The sequence below is a fragment of the Felis catus genome, chromosome D3 (assembly GCF_018350175.1).
Source record: "Felis catus isolate Fca126 chromosome D3, F.catus_Fca126_mat1.0, whole genome shotgun sequence".
Classification (NCBI taxonomy): domain Eukaryota; kingdom Metazoa; phylum Chordata; class Mammalia; order Carnivora; family Felidae; genus Felis; species Felis catus.
In genome coordinates this window covers 58074414-58095716 of record NC_058379.1, presented here as the reverse complement: position 1 = coordinate 58095716, position 21303 = coordinate 58074414, and the positions used below count along the sequence as shown (strand labels likewise).

Sequence of the window (21303 nt, the reverse complement as noted above, 5' to 3'; positions counted from 1 at the left end):
AATGATACGTTGGATCAGATGGACTTGACAGATATATTTAGAACTCTGCATCTCAAAGCAACAGAATATACTTTCTTCTCCAGTGCACATGGAACATTCTCCAAGATAGATCACATACTGGGTCACAAAACAGCCCTTCATAAGTATACAAGAATTGAAATCATCCCATGCATACTTTCAGACCACAATGCTATGAAGCTTGAAATCAACCACAGAAAAAAGTCTGGAAAACCTCCAAAAGCATGGAGGTTAAAGAACACCCTGCTAAAGAAAGAATGGGTCAACCAGGCAATTAGAGAAGAAATTGAAAAATATATGGAAACAAACGAAAATGAAAATACAACAATCCAAACACTTTGGGATGCAGCGAAGGCAGTCCTGAGAGGAAAATACATTGCAATCCAGGCCTATCTCAAGAAACAAGAAAAATCCCAAATACAAAATCTAACAGCACACCTAAAGGAAGTAGAAGCAGAACAGCAAAGACAGCCTAAACCCAGCAGAAGAAGAGAAATAATAAAGATCAGAGCAGAAATAAACAATATAGAATCTAAAAAAACTGTAGAGCAGATCAACGAAACCAAGAGTTGGTTTTTTGAAAAAATAAACAAAATTGATAAACCTCTAGCCAGGCTTCTCAAAAAGAAAAGGGAGATGACCCAAATAGATAAAATCATAAATGAAAATGGAATTATTACAACCAATCCCTCAGAAATACAAGCAATTATCAGGGAATACTATGAAAAACTATATGCCAACAAACTGGACAACCTGGAAGAAATGGACAAATTCCTAAACACCCACACGCTTCCAAAACTCAATCAGGAGGAAATAGAAAGGTTTAACAGACCTATAACCAGTGAAGAAATTGAATCAGTCATCAAAAATCTCCCAACAAATAGGAGTCCAGGACCAGATGGCTTCCCAGGGGAGTTCTACCAGACGTTTAAAGCAGAGATAATACCTATTCTTTTCAAGCTATTCCAAAAAATAGAAAGGGAAGGAAAACTTCCAGACTCATTCTATGAAGCCAGTATTACTTTGAGTCCTAAACCATATAGAGACCCAGTAAAAAAAAAGAGAACTACAAGCCAATATCCCTGATGAATATGGATGCAAAAATTCTCAATAAGATACTAGCAAATCGAATTCAACAGCATATAAAAAGAACTATTCACCATGATCAAGTGGGATTCATTCCTGGGATGCAGGGCTGGTTCAACATTCGCAAATCAATCAACATGATACATCACATTAATAAGAGGAAAGATAAGAACCATATGATCCTGTCAATCGATGCAGAAAAGGCATTTGACAAAATTCAGCAACGTTTCTTAATAAAAACCCTCGAGAAAGTCGGGATAGAAGGAACATACTTAAACATCATAAAAGCCATTTATGAAAAGCCCACAGCTAACATCATCCTCAATGGGGAAAAACTGAGAGCTTTCTCCCTGAGATCAGGAACACGACAGGGATGCCCACTCTCACCGCTGTTGTTTAACATAGTGTTGGAAGTGCTAGCATCAGCAATCAGATAACAAAAGGAAATCAAAGGCATCAAAATTGGCAAAGATGAAGCTAAGCTTTCACTTTTTGCAGATGACATGATATTATACATGGAAAATCCGATAGACTCCACCAAAAGTCTGCTAGAACTGATACATGAATTCAGCAAAGTCGCAGGATACAAAATCAATGTACAGAAATCAGGTGCATTCTTATACACTAATAATGAAGCAACAGAAAGACAAATAAAGAAACTGATCCCATTCACAATTGCACCAAGAAGCATAAAATACCTAGGAATAAATCCAACCAAAGATGTAAAAGATCTGTATGCTGAAAACTATAGAAAGCTTATGAAGGAAATTGAAGAAGATACAAAGAAATGGAAAAACATTCCGTGCTCATGGATTGGAAGAATAAATGTTGTCAAAATGTCAATACTACCCAAGGCTATCTACACATTCAATGCAATCCCAATCAAAATTGCACCAGCATTCTTCTCGAAACTAGAACAAGCAATCCTAGAATTCATATGGAACCACAAAAGGCCCCGAATAGCCAAAGTAATTTTGAAGAAGACCAAAGCAGGACGCATCACAATCCCAGACTTTAGCCTCTACTACAAAGCTATAATCATCAAGACAGAATGGTATTGGCACAAAAACAGACACATAGACCAATGGAATAGAATAGAAACCCCAGAACTAGACCCACAAACGTATGGCCAACTCATCTTTGACAAAGCAGGAAAGAACATCCAATGGAAAAAAAGTCTCTTTAACAACTGGTGCTCGGAGAACTGGACAGCAACATGCAGAAGATTGAAACTAGACCACTTTCTCACACCATTCACAAAAATAAACTCAAAATGGATAAAGGACCTGAATGTGAGACAGGAAACCATCAAAACCCTAGAGGAGAAAGCAGGAAAAGACCTCTCTGACCTCAGCCGTAGCAATTTCTTACTTGACACATCCCCAAAGGCAAGGGAATTAAAAGCAAAAATGAACTACTGGGACCTTATGAAGATAAAAAGCTTCTGCACAGCAAAGGAAACAACCAACAAAACTAAAAGGCAACCAATGGAATGGGAAAAGATATCTGCAAATGACATATCAGACAAAGGGCTAGTATCCAAAATCTATAAAGAGCTCACCAAACTCCACACCCGAAAAACAAACAACCCAGTGAAGAAATGGGCAGAAAACACGAATAAACACTTCTCTAAAGAAGACATCCGGATGGCCAACAGGCCCATGAAAAGATGTTCAGCGTCACTCCTCATCAGGGAAATACAAATCAAAACCACACTCAGATATCACCTCACGCCAGTCAGAGTGGCCAAAATGAACAAATCAGGAGACTATTGATGCTGGAGAGGATGTGGAGAAATGGGAACCCTCTTGCAGTGTTGGTGGGAATGCAAATTGGTACAGCCGCTCTGGAAAACAGTGTGGAGGTTCCTCAAAAAATTAAAAATAGACCTACCCTATGACCCAGCAATAGCACTGCTAGGAATTTACCCTAGGGATACAAGAGTACTGATGCATAGGGGCACTTGTACCCCAATGTTTATAGCAGCACTCTCAACAATAGCCAAATTATGGAAAGCGCCTAAATGGCCATCAACTGATGAATGGATAAAGAAATTGTGGTTTATATACACAATGGAGTACTACATGGCAATGAGAAAGAATGAAATATGGCCCTTTGTAGCAACATGGATGGAACTGGAGAGTGTGATGCTAAGTGAAATAAGCCATACAGAGAAAGATAGATACCATATGTTTTCACTTTTATGTGGATCCTGAGAAACTTAACAGAAACCCATGGGGGAGGGGAAGGAAAAAAAAGGTTAGAGTGGGAGAGAGCAAAAGCATAGGAGACTCTTAAAAACTGAGAACAAACAGGGTTGATGGGGGGTGGGAGGGAGGGGAGGGTGGGTGATGGGTATTGAGGAGGGAACCTTTTGGGATGAGCACTGGGTGTTGTATGGAAGCCAATTTGACAATAAACTTCATATATTGAAAAAAAAAAACAAAGTCCTCATCTCCAAATAATATCACATTGAGGATCAGTTTCAACTTGCGAATTTTGGAAGTACACCAACATTCAATCTGTAGCTTAGTGTTTCATCTATTTCTCCTTACAGTTCTATCATTTGTTGCCTCAAGTAATTTGACATTCTTTTGACAAGCATATACTTATCAGAGATAACAACGCAGTAATTTTGTAATTCTTTTTTTTTTTGTTTGTTTATTTTTGAGAGAGTGATAGAATGCAAGCAGGGGAGGGTCAGAGAGAGAGAGAGGGAGACACAGAATCTGAAGCAGGCTCCAAGCTTTGAGCTGTCAGCACAGAACCCAATGCAGAGCTCGAAATCATGAACTGCAAGATCATGACCTAAGCCGAAGTCGGATGCTTAACCAACTGAGCCACCTAGGAGCCCCTATAATTCTTTACATTACTCAGTGCTCATCATAGTAAGTGTAGGCGCCACCTATCATCATACAACATTATTACATTATTACAATATTAACCATATTCCCTATGCTGTACTTTTCATTTCCATGAATTATTTATAACTAGAAGTTTATACCGCTTAATCCCTTTTACTTATTTAGCTCACCCCCTCTCACTTTGCCTCTGGCAATCACCAGTTTATTCTTTGTATTTAAGAATATTTTGGGAGGCACCTGGGTGGCTCAGTCAGTTAGGCATCTGACTTCTGCACAGGTCATGATCTCACGGTTCATGAGTTCGAGCCCCGTACCAGGCTCTCTGCTGTCATTGCAGAGCCCATTTCAAATCCTCTGACTCTCTCTCTCTTTGTACCTCCACCACTCTCATGTGTGCTCTCCCTCAAAAATAAATAAACATTAAAAAGGAGTACTTTTTGTTGTTGTTCTTTTGTTTGTTTTGTTAGATTCTATATATAAGTGAAATCATATAGTATTTCTCTTTCTGACTTATTTCACTTAACATAATATCCTATAGGTCCAAATGGCAAGATCTCATTCTTTTTTATGGCTGAGTAATATTCCATTGTGTGTGTGTGTGTGTGTGTGTGTGTGTGTGTGTGTGTACCACATCTTCTTTGCCCATCTGTGTATCTATGGACATTTGGGTTGCTTCCATATCTTGACTATTGTAAACAATGCTGCAATAAAGAGGGGTGCATAGATCTTTTTGAACTAGTGTTTTCATTTTCTTTGGGTAAATACCCAGTAGAGGAATTATTGGATCATATGGTATTTCTATTTTTAATTCTTTGAGGAAAATCCATACTGTTTTCCAGAGTGACTGCATCAATTTACATTCCCACCAACAGTGCACAAAGGTTCTCTTTCCTCCACATCCTACCAATACTTGTTATTTTTTGTCTTTTTGACATCATTCTGGCTGGTGTTACGTAGATATCTCATTGTGGTTTTGATTTGCAGTTCCCTGATGATTTGTGATATTGAGCATCTTTTCATGTATCTGTTGGCCACTTGTATGTGTTCTTTGAAAAAATATCTATTCAGGTTCCCTGCCTATTTTTCAATTGGATTTTTTTTTAATGTTGAGTTGCATAAATTCCTTACATATCTTGGATATTAATCCCTTATCATTGCAAATATCTTCTCCCATTCAGTAGGCTGCCTTTTTGTTTGCTGATGGTTCCCTTTGCTGTGCAAAAGCTTTTTATTTTTGTAGGCCCAGTAGTTTATTTTTGCTTTTGTTTCCCTTGCCTGAGACAAATACGTTGCTAAGACCAATGTCCGAGAAATTATTGCCTACGTATTCTTTAAGGAGTTTTACGGTTTTAGGTCTCACATAGGTCTTTAATCCATTTTGAGTTTATTTTTGTGTACGGTGTAAGAAAGTCTTCATTCTTTTGCATGTAGCTGTCCAGTTTTCTCAGCCCCATTTATTGAAAAGACTTTTCCCACATTGTATATTCTTGCTTTGTCATAGATTAATTGACCATAAGCATGGGTATATTTCCCTATCCTGTTCCACTGATCTATGTGTGCCAGTACCATACTGTTTTGATTATTAGAGCTTTGTAGCCTATCTTTCTATCTGAGATTGTGATAATGCCAGCTTTGCTCTTCTTTCTCAAGATTACATTGGCTATTCGAGGTCTTTTGTGGTTTCATACAAATTTTAGTATTGTGAAAAATGTTGTTGGAATTTTGATAGGGACTGCATTGAATCTGTAGATTGATTTTGGTAGTAGAAACATTTTAACAGTATTAATTCTTCCAATCCATGAGCATAGTATATTTTTCCATTTGTTTGTATCAACTTCAGTTTCTGTCATCAATGTCTTACAGTTTTCAGAGTGTGGGTGTTTCACCTCCTTGGTTGAATGTATCCCTAGGTATTTTATTCTTTTTGGGGCGATTGTAAATGAAAATTAGATTGTTTTCTTAATTTTTCTTTCTTATATTTTATTAGTGCATAGAAACACAACAGATTTCTGTATATTACTTTTGTATCTTACAACTTTACTGAAATTACTTATCAGTTCTAATAGTTTTTTTTTTTTAATGGAGTCTTTAGGGTTTTCTATATTCAGCATGTCATCTGGAAATAGTGACAATTTTACTTCTTTCTTACCAATTTGAATGCCTTTTCTTTTTCTTGTCTGACCACTCCAGCTAGGACTTCCAGTATTGTGCTGAATAAAAGTATTGTTCCTATGTTTTTATATATGGCCTTTATTATGTTGAGGTATGTTCCTTCTAAACCCACTTTCTTGAGTTTTTATTATGAATGGATGTTGTATTTTGTCTGATGCTTTTTACCCTTCCTCTTGTTAATCTATCACATGGATTTGCAAACCTGAACTACCCTTGTATCCCTGGAATAAATCCCACTTGATCATGGTGAATGATAATTTTAATATATTGTTGAATTCAGTTTGCTGATATTTTGCTGAGGATTTCTGCACCTATGTCCATCAGGGATGTTGGCCTGTAGTTTTCTTTTCATAGTATTTATTTCTTAAATGAATAGTAACATTTGGTAGCATTTACCAGTGAGGCCATCTGAGCCTAATGTTTTATTTGTGGGAAGAGTTTAGCCTCAAATCAATTACTATTATAGGGCTATACAGGTTATCTATTTCTAGTTAAGTAAACTTTGGTAGTTTGTGTTTTTCAAGGAATTTGTCCTTTATATGAATTGGCAAATTTACCAACATAAAGATGTCTGTTAAACGACCTTGTTTTCCTTTCAACATCTGTAGAAACTGTAGTAATGCTATATATTCCATTCTCAATTTTGATAATTGGTGGCTTCTCTCTTTTTTTTTTTCTTGACCAGTCTGCTTAGAGGTTTACCAACTGTATGGATCTTCTCAAAGAACCATGTTTTGGTTTCAATGACTTTCTGTCTTTTTAGTTTTCTATTTCCTTGATTTCTGCTTCACTTTTTTCTTTTCTGTTTACTTTGGACTTAGTTTCTCTTTTTGTACTTTCTTAAGGCAGAAGCTGAGATAATTTATTTGAAACGTTTTTTTCTGATATAGACAATCTTATATGCTTCTAAGTACTGCTTTATCTGTATCCCACAAATTTTGATATTTGTGTCTTCACTTTGATTCAATATACATTATAATTCCCGTTTTATTTCTTCTAGGACCCATGGGTTATTTAGACATTTGTCATTTAGTTTACAAATACTTGGTGATATCAGAGACAAATTTCTGTTGTGAATTTCTAATTTAATCCCATTGTGGTCACAGAAGAACCCTGAATAAATTGAATTATTTTAAACTTATTGTGACTTGTTCTATGATGCAGAATACAAATTATCTTATCAAACATCTGTGTAAACTGGAAAAAACTGCATTAGACTATTGGGTGTTTTCTTTAAAAGTCACATCAAATTGGCTAATGTAATTTGTTCTTTAAATCCTTTAATAATTTTCTGCTAAATTGTTCTGCCAATTATTGAAAGAAGGGTATAAAATATCTGACTAAAATTGTCAATGTATCCATTTCTCCTTGCAGTTTTATCATTTTTTGCTTCACATATTTTGAAACTGTTATTAAGTACATGAACATTTAGTATTATTATATTGCCTTGATGAATTGAATACTTTAGCATTATGAAATGACCTTTTTTCTGAAATATTCTTTGCTCTGAAATGTAAATCATCTGATATTAGCGAGTCCAACTTTCTTTTTATTAATATTAGTATGGTACACCTTTTTTCCCCAACTTTTTACTTTTAATTTTGCTATTTGTTTCCTATTTGTCCCTTCGATTTTTTGTTCCCTTTTCCCTCTTCTTCTGACTCCTTTTGGATTACTTTTTTTGATTCCATTCAATCTACTCTGTTAATAGCTATAATTTTTTGTCATATTATTTTGGGGACTAATTTAGAGTTTATAGCAAGTACCTTTAACTTACCATAGTCTACTTTGAAAGGATATTTGTCTTTACAGATATTGTATAAGAAACCTTCCAATAGTATGTTAATTATCCTCACCTAGTCTTTGTACTACTGTTACACATTTTGCTTCTACATATTATAAACTCCATGGTATATTACCTTTCTTAAAAATATATATTTTACCCTTAAACATAATAAAACAAAGAATTCTTATACAAACTTACCCTTAATAATACAAAGAATGTTATTTTATATTTACTCACATAATTAGCATTTCTAGGATTCATTATTTTATATAAATCTATATTTCTATCTAATATTATTTCTTGTGGTTTGAAAGACTTCTTTTAAAATTTCATGTAATGCAGGTTTGTGGATGAAGAATTTTTTTGAGCTTTCATTGTCCAAAAAGTCTTTATTTCACCTTCAGTTTTGAAAGATACTTTTTGTTCAGCATAGAATTCTAATGACAATTTTTTTTTCTTTCAGTAATTTCAAGATTTCATTCCACTGTCTTCTGGTTTGTATTATTTGACCAAAAACAAACGAACAAACAAACAAAAACTGCTTTTATTTTCATCTTTCTCTTTATGTGCCATGTTTTTTTTCCTCTTACTGCTTTTAAGAATTTTTCTTTATCACTGGTTTGGTTTTAAGTAATTTGATTATGATGTGACTTCATAGAGTCTTCTCCATCTATTTTGTGCTTTTAATTGACTGATCCTCTTAGATCTGTGGGTTTATAGTTTTCATAATACTGGAAAAATTGGGGGTCATTGTTTGTTCAAATATTTCTTTTCTACTCTGCCCCTCTCCCGGAGCCCATCTGGGAACTCAGTTACACATATATTTGGCTGTCTGAAGTTCTACAGCTAACTTAGCCTCTGTTCCTTTTCTTTCAGTCTCTTCTTCTTGTTCTTCTTGTTCTTCTTGTTCTCGTTCTTGTTGTTGTTGTTGTTGTTGTTGTTCTTCTTCTTCTTCTTCTTCTTCTTCTTCTTCTTCTTCTTCTTCTTCTATCTCTGTTTAATTCTCAGTAGTTTCCATTACTGTGTCCTTATTTTACTAATCTTTTCCTCTGCAATGTTAAATTCCCTGTTAATGCCTTCCCGTTTATTTTTCATTGCAGTTAGTCTCTACAAGTCTGATTTAAGACTTTAACAATATGTATTGCTTCTAGTTAACAAGCTCATGTTTCCTTAACTTCTTGAAAATATGTGTTGCAATACAGTAAAAATAACCTTAGGGTTGTTGTCTATTAATTGTATAATCTGTGTCATTTCTGGGTTGGTTTTCGTGGATTTTGTCTCACCTGGGGTTATACTTTCCCCCGTTATAGGGCTGGTAATTGTTGTTGTTGTTTTTTCAGTAATTTTTGACTGGAGGTTAAGCATTGTGAATTTTAACTTTTTGGTTGCTGGATATTTCGGTATTTATTCTTGAGTGATAAATACGCTTTCTGCTTTATTTTCTGTGCAGTTAACTTGGAAAAATGTCCTGCCAAATATTGTTTTTCAGCTTTTTTTAGGGAAAACCACAGCATCCTTTAGTCTAGGGCTACTTTTGCCCTCTACTGAGAAAATACCCTCCTGAGTACTGATGTCATTTTGGCTGGTAGAAACAATATCAATTCACAGCCTTATGCAGTAAGTTCCAAGGATTTTTCCTCTTTTGGTGGTTCTTTTTCCCGACACATTAAGTTTTCTCATACTTATGCATTAATCATTATTTGGAGATGCCAAGCTGGTCTCATAAACTGTTCTCATGACCTGTTTATGTGCCTTTCCTCTTACTGAGTTTTATTCTTTCAACAAGCATGTTGTACCTCTATTTTTCTTTTTATATTATAATATTCTCAAAGGGCTCATCCATGTATGCCCTATCCACTCTATCACATAGCCTTGTTATTTTCTGAAATTTTAATTTCCTTTTCCTTGTTAAATTGTCTTTTGAGATTATATGATGCATGAGGGCAGGATCTATACCCAGAACACTCAAAACAGTAAGCATATAGGCATTCAATAGACATCTGCCAAATCAATAATTCCACCTTTACCTATCTGTTCCACTTATTTTTTTTTTTGATATGAGAAAGTTAATCTTTACACATTGACATGAGTCTTAACATTTCAATCAGATAATGAATGTTATTACTATAATGACAAGATTAACCAATCAAATAATGTACTAAGGCTCAAAATCACATTAATTTGAAAGAAGCAGAAAACAGGTTAGCAAGGGTTCAACTAAAAAGTTAACAAGGGAATAAATAACTTAATGTTCACTGAATAATAAACAACTATAAAAATCAGGCAGCAGGGTGTTTGAAATATAGCTTAGTTAACAGGCACGTGCAGGAAGATAAGTTATGCGAAGGTCTGAGTCCATAAATAGAAGGACAGCCAAATACTATACTTTTTGAAGTATTATCTGTTTACTTGGAGGGTGTGTCAAATATCTTTGTCAGTAACATTTGATATATAAATGTCAGTATTCCCATCCAAAATGGGGGAAAGGGTATTTAGGATTTCTTCCAGCTGGTACCTTGGTCATTTGAACAAAAGCCTAGCTCTGGCAGAGTGCAGATAGATAGTAGACTGATTATCAGTGTAGTAATAAAATGTGACCCAGTTGCCTCTCTCCTGCACTTAGACGTCGTATCTGAACGTGTTGATGCTAACTCTGCAAAATCAAGTACTTCTATTCTGCAGTCAATGGAACTGGTTGCAGATCAAGACTTTCTGTTCCATGAGTAAAAATTCATTCAAACTTGGGCTGAGACAATCTATGTTTAATTGTAGTCAAACCACAAACAAAATTTAACCATCTTAACCATTTCTAAGGGTACAACACACTAGTGTTTATCATATACATTGTTGTAAAACAGAACTCTGGAGCCTTTTCATGTTGGAAAAGTAAAACTCCGTATCCATTGAAAACTAACTCCCCTTCTCCCCACCTCACCCCCCAGCGCATCCATTATTCTACTTTCTGTTTACAATAGTTTGATTTTTTTATTTTGAAGTTTATTTTTGAAAGAGAGACAGAGAGAGAGAGGGATTCCCAAGCAGGCTCCACACTGAGCGTGGAGCCCAATGCAAAGCTTGATTCCACGAACCACAAGATTATGACCTGAACCAAAACCAAGAGTTGGACAGTTAACCGACTGAGCCACTCAGGCACCCCAAGAATTTGCCTATTTTAAACACTTCATATAAGTGGAATCATGTAGTAATGAGACAATCTGTTTAGTATTAGATTCTCTTTCCTATTACATGCCCTATGACAGCTAGAACAGTCTTAGAGCCACTTGAAAGAAATTAAATAGACTTCTGAGATGTAGGACTGAGAAATAATGTCAAAAAGTCAGATACAAAGTAAAAATTGACTCCAAAAAGATTGATCATAAACCTAAGTTGTTCAACATATTTTGACCATGTATCCCAATCATATCTAATATAGAGAACATACAAAATAGTACATTATCAGTTTAAATACTTTTGAGATTTAATTTTGAATCTATAACCTACCAGTAGAAAGCCTATTTATTCAAGTTAATAGCCAAGTATTAATGTCTAGATTGCACTGAAAAATAGACTTTCTGGTTTGAAACTAATTGTGTAATATCCAAGTATGTGAAAGACTGTATACTCAGTACCAATTATAAAGCAATTTGATTTGAAAAAATTAACACAATAGTAAATATATGTCTTTCATGTTGATTTGGTTTTCAGTGTTTAAGAGACTTATAGTATATCACCAAGTAATTATTTATTATTATTCAATTTAGCCTGATTTGAAGATCTGATTTAGGTATGCAGGACTTTCAATGGAGTATATAAAGACTGATCTCTCCTCTCAAAATGGTAGGAAATGGTCTATAATAATTTGTATAGTTGTCTGAATAAATAATAAAAAGACCATAATAAATAATGGGCAAAACATACTGAAAAGTAAAATATTGTTCACAGTGGCACCAAAATTCAATAGGCACAGTCATCTTACGATTCAAAATTCATACACAGTAGGCCATATGCAGTCAACAAAGTTTGCCTGGACTTGAGACCTTCATTATCATTATGATTCATACCATTGGACCACACTTTAATATTAATTCCCCTCGAAGAGAGATTCTTTGCAACATATAATAATAGAAATTTATGAAGTTCACCTACCTGTCAAGGGTAGCATTTCTTATATTTTTCCTTGGCTATTAAAAGTATATATTTTATTGATGAGCATTATTTCTTGACTTAAGGTTACTACTGTTAAGGTGGATTTGGGAAGCAGCTCTAGAAGAACACTGAATTTACCAGCAAGACACCCAGACATTTTGAAATGGTCTTAATATGGCTCTGAAAAGCACAGCTCTAGGTACTATTCTAGGATCTCTTAATTCTGTAGTCACTTGAATCTCAGAATATCTGCTAGATTTTTTCTTTCTTGTTAAGGATTTATGCACCATAAAAATAATACTTTTATCCTCATTTAAAGACAATACTTCTGCTTACTATTCATTACATAAGACTAAATGATACATTGTGCCAGTGTTCAAAAGTTCAGGTGCGTAAAATATGCATAAAAAACACTGCACCTAAAGAAACAAACAAACAAAAAATGCCTGAAAATAATCACAGAACAGGAAGTAGTTCTATGCCCTATGCACAACAAAAACTCTTTTAACAAAACTATATTGACAACAATAGGAACTACCAAAAAACATTAAACATGTACTCAGTAATGATTTATCTTTCATATATTTCAAATTCTGTTTAGTACACGACCCAGATTCAAACTAAGAAACATGGAACAAGTCATCATGGACAAAATGGAAAAGTTATAAAAGGCCTTTTACCAGATCAGATCAGCAGAGATTCATTAATATCTATTGCCCTTGGCTGAAAAGTAATGATGAGTTTATCCATTTTATCGAAAAGGGGAAATCTCAAAAAGATACCAAATCTTCCTTTTTATATCTTTTTGACAAAAAAAGGAGAGGTAAAAAAAAAAAATAGTAAGGTAGGCTTGCATACCAACACTTTTGAATGACAGTGGGAGAAGCTACTCAAAATGCTGCCTAGGCTTTCTCTTACTTTAAAGAATACTTTAGAAATACTGCTATGTAACACTTCAAAAATGGTAGAGCCTGTCAAACACTCAATTGTGGTAAGAAAAGCTATATTCTAAAATGTACATTGGTCAAAACTATGGTTACTAGATCCTTCACATCCAAGACCAAGGTTATATTGTGGGTAAGTATTATTTCTTAAGATAGGGAAATGGAATAACGGACACACATCAGTGAAATATCTTAATCTCAACAGAGCAAGTGAAAAACATTTCTAGAATCCATAATGAATCCAGGCTGAATGAATTAGAAAATTCATCTTTGAGGCACAGCAAGAAAGAGAATGAGGGAAAAACAAGGGAAAAAGTCACCTTGTAAATGGAGTAATCTCTTTTGAAGGAAATGGTAGAAATCAATGAAGAAAATCACAAGCTAGGGCATTCTTCTGAGAACTGTGGATTTAATAAAACTATAAGCAAAACCTATAATATGCAACCTGAGCCAGATGGCAAACAATGAAAGAAGAAACAGAATAAGTCTCTTAAAGTCAAGTAAATGCCTCACGCAAAATGAACTTCTGCCATCTCCATCACAAAATCTGGAGATTAGTTAAATAAAAAAAAACCCTTATTTTCAGAACAAATAAAATTTAATGTTTCCCTGATATTGTGGCTGTTCACAGTAAAAGCAAATAAAGAGTTTCCTACCATTTCTAGTATATTAGTGCTCTGATATTAAAAAAACGAATGTCAGGGGCACCTGGGTGGCTCAGTGGGTTAAGTGTCTGACTTCGGCTCAGGTCAGGATCTCACAGTTCATGAGTTCAAGCCCTGTGTTGGGCTCTGTGCTGACAGCTTGGAGCCTGGAGCCTGCTGCAGATTCTGTGTCTCCCTCTCTCTCTCTCTTCTTCTCCCCCACCCCCAGCACTCTCTCTTAAAAATAAATAAACATTAGAAAAAAAAAACAAACAAGATTTAATCATGGAAACAGGGGCATCTAAAGGGAATTTTCAACTTTTTTTTTTTTTTTTTTTTAGGTATCTCAAGTTTTTCTTGTCTTTCTTCAAGAAACTATGGATTCAGACTAGTTAGGTTCACACCTTGATTTGCCAACTTGTCACCTGCCTGACCTGGTAAGTCATCATTCTCTTCTCTGAATGAGTCTGAGCTTCTTCCTCTGTAAAGTAGGGCTCATTTCACTGGTTTATTATGAGGGCTACATGATTTACTATGTGTTCCGAGCTGAGAACTGGCACCCAATATGTACCATATAGGTATTTGTTAAATAAAAATTAAATGTTAAACCAAATGCTGTGATAGGTTCTGAATATATAAAGACCAATCCAATAGGATGCCTGTTTTTTTTAAAAAAGCCTGATGAAGGAGAAGGGTAACTAAACAATGATTACAAAAGAACAAGAAAGGTGCTGTGATAAAGATGAGCAAAGCCTATTTGTGAGCACATCCAGGGGACATTTAACTTTACCACATCTTCATTCAGGCTCAGAGTCATCACAATGACGCCCTTCCTGACAGAAAATAAAACTGTTGACCAAAGTTACCCAATTCCCATGAGAGGGAATGACAAGGTGTTTACCTTCGTTCAGGTAAGAGAAGCCTATCACAAAGAACAAAGCAGATACCATAAGAAGCAAGATGATAATCTCTACTCAGCATCCAAAAAGAAACTTATTTCCTCTCTAAAGTCAAATGGCAGAGCCTATAAGTGGCCTCAATTTCATTTTCGTTGCATATAACATAATGACTTAACTACCAGGCACTTCCAGAAAACATGGTTTTAAAATTTTCTCATGAGTAAGTCTAAATGAAAAGTCAAAATTTCTCTTTTTAGGATGCTCTCTGTAAATACTTGGCCAACATCTTCATCTAGTATTAGTGATTTTTTCAGTTTTGTTCCTCAAAGTTAAGGTTAGAGAGTCGGTGTTAATTATGATGGGTCTCTAGGGAAACCTCCAAGAATCACTAGCATAAACATAAAACACTAGAACAGTAATACCTAAGAAAGTTTTATTTTCCCCCAATTTCAGAAGTAGATAAAAAGAGTGAGCCCTCCTTATCTAGAAGTCTTTAGAGCCCCATACATGTCTTTAGAGCCCTCTAGTGACTATTTCTTCACTCTCAGTCTATTTCCTCAAGGTCCTAAGACCTTAAACTCAGTCTATTTCCTTAAGGTCCTAAGACTCTAAACTGTCAATTAAAAAACCTTCCCTCCCCTCTAATACGCCTGCCAAATAGGTTGCCCTTCACTTTTGTGGCCCCTGACACTATGCCATGCAGCGGGAAGGAGTGGAAATACAAAAGCAAAGGTCAGAAATCTGACACTTTATGCTACAATTTTCTCTAGCCCACCCAAAAACAATAGACAAGGACCACCTTTAAAACTGCCTTCCCTGGATGCCTGGGTGGCTCAGTGGGTTGAGCAGGCAGAGTGTCAGACTCTTGATTTAGGCTTTGGTCCTGATCCCAGGGTTCTGGGATCACCCATCCTGCCAGCTCCACACCGTGAGTGGAGCCTGCTTATGATTCTTTCTCTCTTTCTCTCTGTCTCTCTCTCTGTCTCTCTCTCTCTCTCTCTTCCTCTGCCCCTCTCCCCTGCCCGCTAAGAAACAAACAAACAAACAAAAAATCCTGTCTGCCCTGTTTTCCAAGTGGCAGGGAAAATCCAGATAGGATTTTCCAGATAGGATCCAGATATCAAGATTAGCTGCCACTTTCCTCTGCCTCCTTTTACACTGTAGGTTTTTTAGAAAACAGAACAAAAGAAAATATTTCAAATTAGAATACAAATAAACCATTCATACTTTGGCCATTTCCTTTTTTTTTAAGTTTATCTGTTTTTAGTAATCTCTAGGCCCAATGTGGGGTTCAAACTCACAATCCCAAGATCAATGCTCTACTGACTGAGCCAGCCGAGCAAGGCCATTTCTTATAAATGTTGTGACTTCAAAAAAAAGGATATGCCGAAAGTCTGAGCTACACAACATTCCAGCAAGTTATTACTATTATATTATTTTAACCTTTCCATATGTCTAAACTTAAGTTCATAACTGAAATTTTCTTGACCCCAATTTTTTTGTATACATATTTTATCATCCAGTTAGCCAGCATATAGTGTATATGGTGTGCTCGTGGCTTCGGGAGTAGATTCCCATGATTCATTGCTTACATACAACACCCAGTGCTCATCCCAACAAGTGCCCTCCTCAATGCCCATCATCCATTTTCCCTGCCCCTCTGCCTCCGACCCCATCAATCCTCAGTTTGTTCTCTGTATTTAAGAGTCTCTTATGGTTTGCCTCCCTCTCTGTAAGTATTTTTATTTGTTTGTTTTTGTTCTTTTCATTCCTTTCTCCTCCATGATTGCATCCACATTGTTGCAAATTCTTGGTCCAGTTCCGAACCTATCTGAGATCACTGTCTCTAGGCTGACCAGCAATGATGTTCCTTAAAAGAGTTGTAAGAAACCATTCACAAGATCTGATAGTATTCAAAGGGGAAGGTAACATGTTAGCACATTACCCAGGCTTTAATACTTAATAGCAATGGCCTGGACCCTACTGCAGTTTTTTCTGCGATGTTTCAGTGTGTAAGATTTATTGTCCTCTTCACTTGAAGGTTTAAACTCACTTGGATATGAAAAGACAACAAGTATCACTGGCGAGAGGCTGAGAGCTTGTTTCACATCACAACTGGTAGGGTTCTGAAAAGTCATTTAATTACACAATATACCCCATTTGAGGATATGTATATATGTATATATAGATGTTTATATATAAAGTCTCATCTATATTTATGTGATTTATACATACATACAAACATGAAATCATGCAAAATATTTCAATTTTCTACAATTTAAGATTTTATGAGTCACCAAGTCACTTCTATTATTCTAAAAACGTAAACATGAGTTAGGAAAGGCTCATTAGTGTTTTCTGTAAGAACAATGCGTAACAGCCCACCTGATCTTCATTAAGCAACAGAGCAATGGGGTTTTTCTTTACTATTCCTGCTGTACTTTCATATAACTAGGAGCTTCTCACTGACCCACAGCCTGCTTCAAGCAACCATTCCTGACCTCTGGGCCCCAGGAACAGGAGGTGAAAAAACAAAAAAGAAGTAAAGGACACTAACTCAATCCCATGCTATATTTGCATGTTTTAAGACAACGGTATATACTGGGACTCGATACAATAAAGGCAAATGACTTATGACATCTTGATGATCCATTCAAGACAAGAAAAGGTAAGAATAAAGCTGCTTACCTGTGGTTCCTGCATTCCAGCAGCACCAAGTTCTGAGAGGGACATGGTGAGCTTCTCCTGCTGTTCTGATAGGTATTTCTGATAGAGACTGAGAAGTTCTTGGCATTCTCTATATTGTAGCTGAAGAGGTGAGATTGCAAATTAAGGGAAAAAAACGAATAAACTGATTCAAACTGCATCTATCAGTGCTGCTTTTCAGATTCCAGTAAACAAAAGAGAGCCAAAAATGCAACCATATTTGGTGAGAGTGCAAGTAGACCAACCCAGTACACATATCCACCAAAAAAAAAAAAAAAAATGAAACAATAATTCACAAAGAGAGTAGCAATGGTCATCCTATTTGAGGAGAAATTTCTCTCTCAAATCTTTAAATTTGAATGAAAAAAAAAACATGCAAAAGAAGGAAGTTAGACTCCTATCTCACCCCATACACAAAAACTAACTGGATATGGATCATTGATCTAAATATAAGAGCTAAAATGGTAAAACTCACAAAAGTAAATCTTTATGACCTTGGATTAGGCAATGGTCACCTGAAAGCACAGAAAACACAGAATAAATAAATAAATTGGACTTAAATTTTTGAAAAAGCATACACACAGAACAACTTTTGCTTCAAAGGAAACTATTAGGAAATTAAAAAAAACAACCTCCAGGTTGAGAGAAAATATTTGCAAATCATACAGATGATAAGGGACTGGTATTCAGAATACATAAAGACCTTGTATGATTCAACAGTAAGGAAATATCTAACCTAGTTAAACATGAGCAATGAACTTGAATAGACATTTCTCAAAAGAAAATATACATATGTCCAAGCAGCACAAGAAAATATGCCCAACATCATTAAACATTTGGAAAATGCAGATCAAGACCACAATATGAGATGCCACTTTGCATCTACGAGGATGGCTATAATCAAAAAGACTAACAACGAAAAGCTTTGATAAAAATATAGAAAAATTACAACGCTCCTATATAGCCAAGGGGAATGTGACACGACACTGTTGCTTTGGAAATAATATTTTGTGCTCCCAAAAGTTAGACATTGAGCATATTCAGTGCTCCCAAAAGTTAGACACTGAGTTACAAGACTCAGCAATTCCATTCTTAGCAATAATCCCAAGAGAATAAAAAATATATGTCCACAAAAAAACTCGTACATGAATATTCAGAGCAACATTCTTCATAACAGTGAAAAAGTAAAAACAACCCAAATGTCACCAAGTGATAAATGGATAAACTAAATGTGGTATATCTATACACAGTATACTACTCAGCCATAAAAAAAAATAAAGTATTGCTATATGCTATAATATGGATGAGCCTTGAATACATTATGCTCACAAAACCAGACACAAACGGCCACACGTATGATTTTATTTATATAACGCCGCTGTGGTGTTTTTTTTGTTAATTATTTTAAATACCTAGTCTAATGAACTAGGGGAAAGAATACTCAGTTCTAAGTACACAGGATCACAAATAAAAGTTACATTCATCCATGTTCACTTCCCGTACTCCAATTTTCTGAAAAATTACTTCAGATCCATACAGAGAGAAAGTACATTATTGGTGTGTGCCAGCAGCTGGGGGAGGGAAATAGGGAACAAGTACTAATGGGTATCATTTCGGCAGGGGGGCAGGGGGTGGGTAGGTAATGAACATGATCTGGAATTAGATAGTTGTGCTTGCATAGCTTTGGGAATATTCTCAAAACCACTGAATCGCACTCTTCAAATGGGTAAATTTTATTGTATGTGAGTTATATCTCAATAAAACTGCTACAAAAAATGCAGAGTAGAAGTGATAACACTTCTGATTACTGCCTAATTTAGGAAGAAAGTTCTAACCATATCAAACATAAAGGAATCATATTAGATTTTTGTCTTGTTTTTCTATAATGTCAGTTAAGTCAATGTTTCATTAATAAAACAGTCATCAGGAAATTTTCTGCCCATACACTTCTCTACATTTTTCACAGTCCAATATGGAGAACATAGCAATCTAACCAGGGGTACCCTCTCCCACAGCTCCTCGAACTTGCAAAGTGCTCAAGACGAAAACCCTAAAGTGGAAAAGTCACCTAACTGCATAGATCAGGTGTATGGGAGACAGCTCTATCCAAGAGAAAGTTCTATTCCTTCTCATTTCCTCCCCAGGCCCACTTTTCTCTCGGATCATTTCCGAATCTCCCCCCTCACTTCATTATGTATGCTGTTGGTCCGATAAGATTATCCTATATAAATACTTTTACAACTGGTCATCATGATTAAGGGTGGGAATAGTATTTCGTAAATGTCAAAAATGGTGACTGGTTTCAGTATTCCTTAACATTTTCATAACCTAATCATTGCCTCAGGGCAGGTTCTTGCTCTAATAACTTTTGCCAATCATGACTGCATAAATAACCAATTGCTTCATTATTCTCATTATTAACCTTTAACAAAAAGAAAGGAGCCACAGATGTTTTATAGAAGGGGAACGGTTCATAATAAAAGGATAGGTTACTAAGCTTAAAGAATACATTAATTAGAAGAGCTTATTGAATCCTCAGTATCTTAAAAACAGTAACGATAGAATGAAGTGTTCTAAATAAGCTAATATCATTTCAAAGTCACTATATGTCAGACCAGGCTGGTTTTTACATTGCCATGCTTTTTGGCAGTAAGCTTCAAAAGGCGAGAATGATGTGTGGTGGTCCCAAGAGTCCCTGCCAGCTATGACGTATATAAAAAGAATGTTTGATACTGGTTGTTACCATAGGCAGTAATGTTTATAGTAGGTGGACGTATTAGCCTGGATGCAGAATATGAATTGTACTCTGGAGAAAGCCAGCACAATTATACAGCCTAAGAGGTAAATGTCAGCATTTGAAGACAAATTATAGGCAAATTCATTTAAACACACGCTATTCGGCAGAATATAAAAACAGGCAGTCCTATCTTTATCAATTTTTTACATCTGTCTTGATTCACCAGATTTTGCAGTGCTCCCCTTTTCCTGGAAAATCCAAAATGTATGTCCAGGAAACACAGTAATTTTCCTTCCTCCCTAACACAATGAGACTTCAACCCTCCATCTGGAGAGAGAGATTTATGTAAGGAAAATGTGGGTAAAATGCTTTCTTCACTGATCTGGGGGAGGGAGTATAGTGAGGAAAAAAAAAGACACATTTAACTCAATCCTGGCCAAATGACAGAAAAGAACGCAACAGATGTACAAAATCCAATCTAAGGGAAGGTGTACATCCAACCATGACAGGAATCTAACACACAGGTAATCTGTCCAACCACCATTCAAGAACTGAAAGGAACGGCAGTCGTCACAACCTCATTAAAGAAAGAAATCTTCATAAGATAACATAAATAAGTATAAAGTAATATCAAGCAAGATCATATTAAAACCTAAACATTAATTAGCCAAAATGGCTGTGGAAAATGGTCATTTTGCAAAGCTTAAAGCCTTAACTTCAAAATGCATTAATTCAGAAAAATAAAAGTAAAGGTCAAAGCAGAATGAATAGGGATATAGGGAGAAAGAAAAAAAAAAAAATCATGTGAGTCTCCTGACCAGAGACAGGATATATTGTTAGTATGCTGCCAAAGTAGAAAGTGATCGCCTTGAGCTGGAAGATTTCATCTGGCATAGCAAAGACTACCCTCTTACCCCATCTCACCCTTGCCTTGGATATTTGGGATACTGGGATCTGGTACTTAGTAATCCTGATTTAATACAGAACTCAGTGAAGGAAGGTCTCTATGGGAGGAGAAAAGGGAGAATCATTAAACTAAAAAAAAAAAATTCTCTATTTTTTTGAACAAAGACTCCTTGGAAAAATGGCTGATTCCCATTCTGGCATATGGAAAGTACAAAGTAAGCTATGCTCTAATGCAAAAAAGTGTGCAAAGTAGATGGGGGGCGGGGGTTCCAAATGAATAAAAGCAACCCTGAAGGAGACTCTCAGACAAATTTAGAACAATTTGAGCACTGGAAGGAGTGACTCTAATAGCAAATTGAGTAAATATTTACCAGTTCATGGTGATACTTCAAAAC

General features: G+C 35.6%; 1 protein-coding gene across 15 annotated transcripts in view; it reads right to left on the bottom strand.

The window, feature by feature from the left end:
• The window catches only part of KIAA1328 (protein hinderin), a 356080-nt gene that overhangs the window by 216156 nt on the left and 118621 nt on the right, over positions 1 to 21303 (bottom strand). For all 15 annotated transcript variants that reach the window (XM_045041344.1, XM_019815187.3, XM_006938856.5 and 12 more), the window contains one exon: positions 17248 to 17375. In XM_045041344.1, the coding sequence (XP_044897279.1) occupies positions 17248 to 17375 (128 nt within the window). The remainder of the gene's footprint in view (positions 1 to 17247; positions 17376 to 21303) is intronic.